A 5,879-nucleotide genomic window follows, 5' to 3' on the forward strand; every position below is an offset into this window, starting at 1 on the left:
ATGGAGGTGAGAGGATAGACGATGGTATTGATGTATGCGATCCGCTCCAAGAGTTTCAATTTACCATTATACCCGTACCAGATGGGGCAATGTCTGCTGAGTAAGATCTCAATTGAACCTAAAGCCCATCGAAGAACCTGGTTCAAACGATCAGAAAGATTGATTGGAGCAGAACCCTTGAACGCTGGCCGTGGAGGCATGCAGTAAATAGAAATCCATCCTCTTGCATGCATCTTAAATCCCGTCAAGATATCTTCCGTCACCGATCCGTAAATCCATCCAATCTGAATATCAACAAACAATGAATCAATCATGGTTACATTTTTCAAATAGGTTAAGTTCCAGATGGGAGAAGGGCAGGGCAAAATTTCAACTCAATATCAAATTGTCTGTTCAAGATACCAGTAAGAATAACGACAGAAGGGTATAATTGGTACAAAAAGGGAGGTTGAAGAATGGTTTTTTTGAAACCAGATTTCAGTAGGAATGAAGTCTCCGCTTACAACTAAGGGTAAGGAATTTCACTCTTTTTACTTGGATAAGGATTTACTTTCCATTTTCCAAATAAACTTTTTCCATCAAAAACCCCAAACCAAACGGAACAAACCCGGTATACCTCACACTAAGGTAGGTTCTGGGCAGTAGGTTCTGGGCAGTAGAGAGGTTGTTTCCATGAAAAATGCTTCAATCACTCACACTAATAACCTCTTGGCTCACCTATGCATCAAGAGTTGTAAAGATAAAATTACCTCTTTACCCCATTCGCTCTTATCCTCATAACCACAACTAATGACATGGATAGCCTCTTTCAAAAGAGTAGCGGGATTTGTTGTGGGTGGAATGCCTCCCATCTCCATAAAAGTAGCAGAAATGAATACCGAAGACTGACCAAATCGCTTTTCTAAGCTCCTTTGAGACATGAGTAGCGACTTTTCTTCATCATATCCTGTTTAAGAAACAAGAATTCAGTCAACACACAAAAACAAACGACACCAAGTGTTACTGAAAAAGGCTAAAGAAAGCTAAATGCAGTTAAAAGATCTCGAGTTTACCTTCAACACCCTCATCCATATCTTCCATGTTGAAAATGGGAATGGTTGATTCAGTTCTTTTCACTGCTCTCTTTTTATCAACATACTTTTTGTTGCTATGCCTTGCTTTCTTTCGTGAACCACAACAGGACTTGACGATAATGTTTGGTTCTAAATCGACCTCGGTCAACACCGGATCATATCCATAAAGAGCTTGTCTGTTGAAACAACATCCCGTTCCCACGTAGACGGGCCCCTGAATACCATCCAGCCCTTTCAAGTTGATCTACAAAGCGAAGTTTTTGAAACAGAAATGAGATGATTATCACATGATTAATAATTGATATTAAGAAGTAAACATACGTCAAAGAAAACGATGTTTCGGTTAGCATATCTATCGTGCAAATCAATCCCGTCAAATCTTTGTGGAAATTGAACATAGCATGTCTTCTTTCCATAAGCAGGATCCATCATGAAACACATGGCTTCTTTAAGAGCTTTGCTGTTGTTGAAGTAGTGATCACAATCGACGTTCAAAAGATAGGCACCATTGGTCAGGACAGCAGAAACTCGTATCTGTAAACCGTTGATCAAATAAACAATCAATACATGATGCCAGTATGATCCTATATATTGTATGACAATTTTGAAAAGGTGATAAAAACAGATATTTGAACGAACCAAAGCATTCATAGCACCGGCTTTCTTGTGATGTTGGAAACCTGGACGTTTCTCACGAGAAACATAAACTAGACGTGGTAGCTCATTGCCATCTGTATCAAGACCTCCACTGTGTCCTAAGAACACCTATGAAACCATATCAAGAATAAGTAACTATTTACTGGTTCTCCTTCTATCCTGTAAAAATTGCAAAGTTTGATATAATACATAGTTTATGGTTAGTGTTTGACTTTTTGTCAAATGCTTAAGGTACCCTACAGTTATAATCCAAACTATTAATTTTTTTTAATGGGAATTGAGATAAAAATGATTTTCACATATACTTGTTAAAGCGGATATTCTCACCTGGATCATTCCTGGATGATCCCTGGGGTTATTTCCAGGCCAAGGAGTTCCATCTTGCATTGTCCAGCCTTCTTCTGGCATCTTTTGTGCTTTGGCTACAAGGGCATTGATCCGCACCTTAAATTCTTCGTACTCTCGCTGTCATCAATATATTATAAGCAAAATTGAAAAAAAAAAAAACAAGGGTTTGTGTTGATTGTAATCCTTGTCGATAGTAATACAAGGGTAAGATGGTAACTCCATTGTCAAAGTAAAGATCAGATTACTCACCTTCATAGCTCTACGTTCCTTGACAAACGAAGGCTGAATCTTGTCCTTCAAGTAATCTATCTTCTGAGCAAAATAGAACTCGGGTGCTCTGGGCTCAATGCTGTGCTTCTTGCAAAACGGGACCCACTTCCTTGCAAACTCTGCCGTCTCGGAGAGGGACTCAAATGTGAGCATTGCAGAGCCATCATCGGATACATAGCACGAGACTTTGTCCACAGGATAATCCACAGCTAGAATCGACAACACAGTGTTTGCAGTGATGAGAGGAGGTTCTTTTAGAGGATCCACGGTACTCACAAACACATCGATAGGAGCGAGCTGTGATGGCTCTCCATCCCTTTCAAATCTGCAAAAAAATCAGATTATTCTCCAAAAGAGCCCTTTAGGGGAGAAGGGGGGTTCCGAAGATGTAAACTTAGCAAATACTCAAAGGCTTGCCTAATTTACAAATTAAAATTTTTTGCTATTAAAACCCCATTTACCTAAATGCAAGCCTGTCAAGGTAGGTCTCACGCTCGACAGGAGACCATTTTGGGAATTGATCAAGAAGCCACGATAATGCAAACCAGATCTCACAGATAACCGATACCAGCCACAAGGGATAAGCATCATTCACCGGATGACTGCAACGGTATTGCAAGAAGAAACCCAAGATAATCAACCGTAGAATGATCACAACACGATATGGAGTCAGATGAGTTGATGAAATAGGTACCACTCGGCTCATTGGCTGGCGAGCATCATCAGCCCTATCACACAGACCACTTAACATGAGAAACAAGAGGCTCTTTAACAATTGTGTAAGTTAATGATCAAATTTCTTGACTATAAGCTTCTTGATTTAGTAATCAATCACTCCCCCCCCCCCCCCCCCCGGGGGCGCCAAACACCAAAAATGTTATGGATAGCAATATCAATTTTCAAAAGGGAACGAATAGTAAACAAATCAACCATATAAATATAAACAATAATGAAAGATGCCTACAGTTGCAATTCTTCTCCATTTGATCCAGTGCGCTCAATCTCGCCTCCTTTTCCTTCACCACCATATCTATTTGTCATTTGCATCAGATTTTTCTCTTGTTTTAGCTTCCAACCTTCCACCCTTTCCTTCCAGTCAACATTACCGAGGCCATAAGAGTTTAAGTCTTTCGATGGGTCAACAATTCTTACAGGAACTACAAGAAAATATACCACAAATCAAATGACATCTTCTCAAATACATGAACTAATTACTACTTAAAATAGCATGATTTCCATGTCAAGAAGGCACCTGGTTGCCTGGGATCGATGTATGGAAGTGAGTGGACATGCTTGTCACCAGGGCCCAATGGGCCTGACGTACTTCTTACAGACAAATTGTCAGGTGTAACACTTGGAATTTCACCAGATACCTGAAAAATATTGCAGGTGAGCCACGTATATAAAGCAATCAAGAGGAATAACGATTGAATATCTTTTGCACCTTCATTACTCCATTCATTTTTCATAATCTTAGACTGGCTAGGGTCGAGACCCGCGTCATGGAAATTGAAAAAGAATCAAGTGAAGACATGGCATTGATAGAAATGATAAAAAGGAAATATTTTGTATAAGGTTATCAAGACCATCTTCAAAAACCATTACTCACTTGTTGCCCATTAGTGAGAAGAGGAAGCGGTTGCTGAGACTCATGTCTAGCAGATGAAGAAAGATCAGCATCATCCCCCTGCCATTGTCGCCTAGCCTTGTTTCCTTGAGGATAATGGAACTCGTTCTCCAAGTCGTCAACATCATCTTCATCATCATCACCATCAACTCGAGGGCTCCCTAAAGAACGCATTTCCCTTGTTAAAAAATTCCAATTGAATCATCGATCATTGACCAAATATGAACATAAGCTAGCTAACCTTTGTGTCTTCTGTATCTAGTCTTGCACTGAGGGCAGGACTGGTTTCCATCTCTCCTCTCATACTCATAGCATGGCCTGCATACTGGGAACGCACACTCGTTGCAAGCAACAAAGATATCACCGCTTTCTGTGTGGCCAACGGTGTCGCCACAAATCTGGCATATCTGTCCATTCAAGTTCTTCAAGGGCTTGGGCTGCATGACCAATGAACAAAATGAATATTCTATATTAACACTCTAATACATCCATTCAAGTGCCAAAACCAAATCAAGGCCTGATTTATAAGATTGGGATATTCTATATCAGCACTCTGATACATCCGTATCAGAAACATCTTAAAGAGCAATGAGAGGATTCACCCTTGCATCATATATGTTAACTGAATTTTGCACGTTATTGAATTAGTACTTGTATAAGTATACCTCCCATGTGTCGCCTAGCTCTCAATCCATTGAGCTAGGTTTAAGCCGTTGAGGCTTGACTGAGCTTGGCGGGTACCACATAAACAACCTCTGAGGCTCTGATCATACTAATCAATTGACTTTAACCAATGGGGGACTAACTTAGATGTGCACTTCTAGTCCATCGGATTAAGCCATTTAACTAGAATTATCAGATTAATTATCAAAAAGAGAAGAACTTCTAAATTTGGATTTAGACCACATTAACATCTGTTGAAGAGACAAACTTCACCAGATTAACCACCAAAACCCCATCTTTTTACTAGTTACCACACTGCATAGAAATAAAGTGAACACAAGTTCTTGAACAGTTCCCCACAAATCAAAACCCCTAAAAACCAAATCTGGAGCTCAATTATCCAATCCCTCATCAAAGACTGGCTCAATTATGCAATTCTTAAGGAGGAACATGAACCGATGAATAAAAACTTCAATCGCGAATGGAATCAGTTCACACATCTAAAACCCACAAAAGCAGCCAAAAACGTAAAGAGAATTACAAACGGAAAAGTAGGAGTAATTAATCAAATCCATCACTCATTACTGAGCTGATTACTCGCACTGCCAGAAGAGTCAAACTCAGATCTAAAGAAAATCAATAAATTTGGATTAAACAAAACCCATATCATAATTTCACTATTACACACTGATGCTTCACTTAAAGAATTAGATCTACACAAACAAATCAAAATTCATTATAAAAGCCAAAAGAAGGTATTAATGAAAAATCAAAAGACATACCCCTCCATCAGAATCATGCCTTATTCTCACCAACTCATTCCTCTTATGCGATCCAGCCACCAATCCAGCATTTGCCTCCATCCCTTCCGATTGAAGAAGAAACAGAGGATGAATCAATAAACCAAACAATTGAATTTAGAATATATTTGTGATCTCAAAAGCAAAAGAAGAAATCGAGATGGGTTTTTTCTCAAAATCACATGGGCACCCTCTTGAATAATCAATCGGCCATTGGTGATACATCTCCCTATGCTTTTTCCTTTCGTTAGATATATGCCACTGCCTTTGGATTATTTTATTTTCTATAGTTGTGTAATAATATAGCTACCGGCGTAACCGGTTGCCTGTTACCGGGAAACGGTGACCAGCTCGGCTCGGCTCGACTTGACTTGTTCAGCTGAGTGATTGACTGTCTGGATTTTAGCCAGCACAAGAGTTGGAGTTGAACTTTCACTTTAT

General features: G+C 39.5%; 1 protein-coding gene across 1 annotated transcript; it reads right to left on the reverse strand.

Annotated features, from left to right (window-relative positions):
• Positions 1-5: 5 nt before the first annotated feature.
• On the reverse strand, positions 6-5,650 carry LOC112502128 (cellulose synthase A catalytic subunit 1 [UDP-forming]-like; the record flags this gene model as incomplete). The annotated part of the gene is made up of 13 exons (XM_025105957.1): positions 5,421-5,650; positions 4,217-4,412; positions 3,958-4,136; positions 3,601-3,721; positions 3,313-3,505; positions 2,810-3,076; positions 2,328-2,673; positions 2,058-2,195; positions 1,713-1,838; positions 1,395-1,607; positions 1,053-1,317; positions 750-946; positions 6-284 (listed from the first exon to the last, which is right to left on the reverse strand). Coding segments are annotated over exons 1-13 (2,601 nt in total), but the record flags the coding sequence as incomplete, so codon positions are not given.
• Positions 5,651-5,879: the final 229 nt, after the last annotated feature.

The sequence above is a fragment of the Cynara cardunculus genome, unplaced genomic scaffold, assembly GCF_001531365.2.
Source record: "Cynara cardunculus var. scolymus isolate 2C unplaced genomic scaffold, CcrdV1 Un_Scaffold_934, whole genome shotgun sequence".
NCBI lineage: Eukaryota > Viridiplantae > Streptophyta > Magnoliopsida > Asterales > Asteraceae > Cynara > Cynara cardunculus.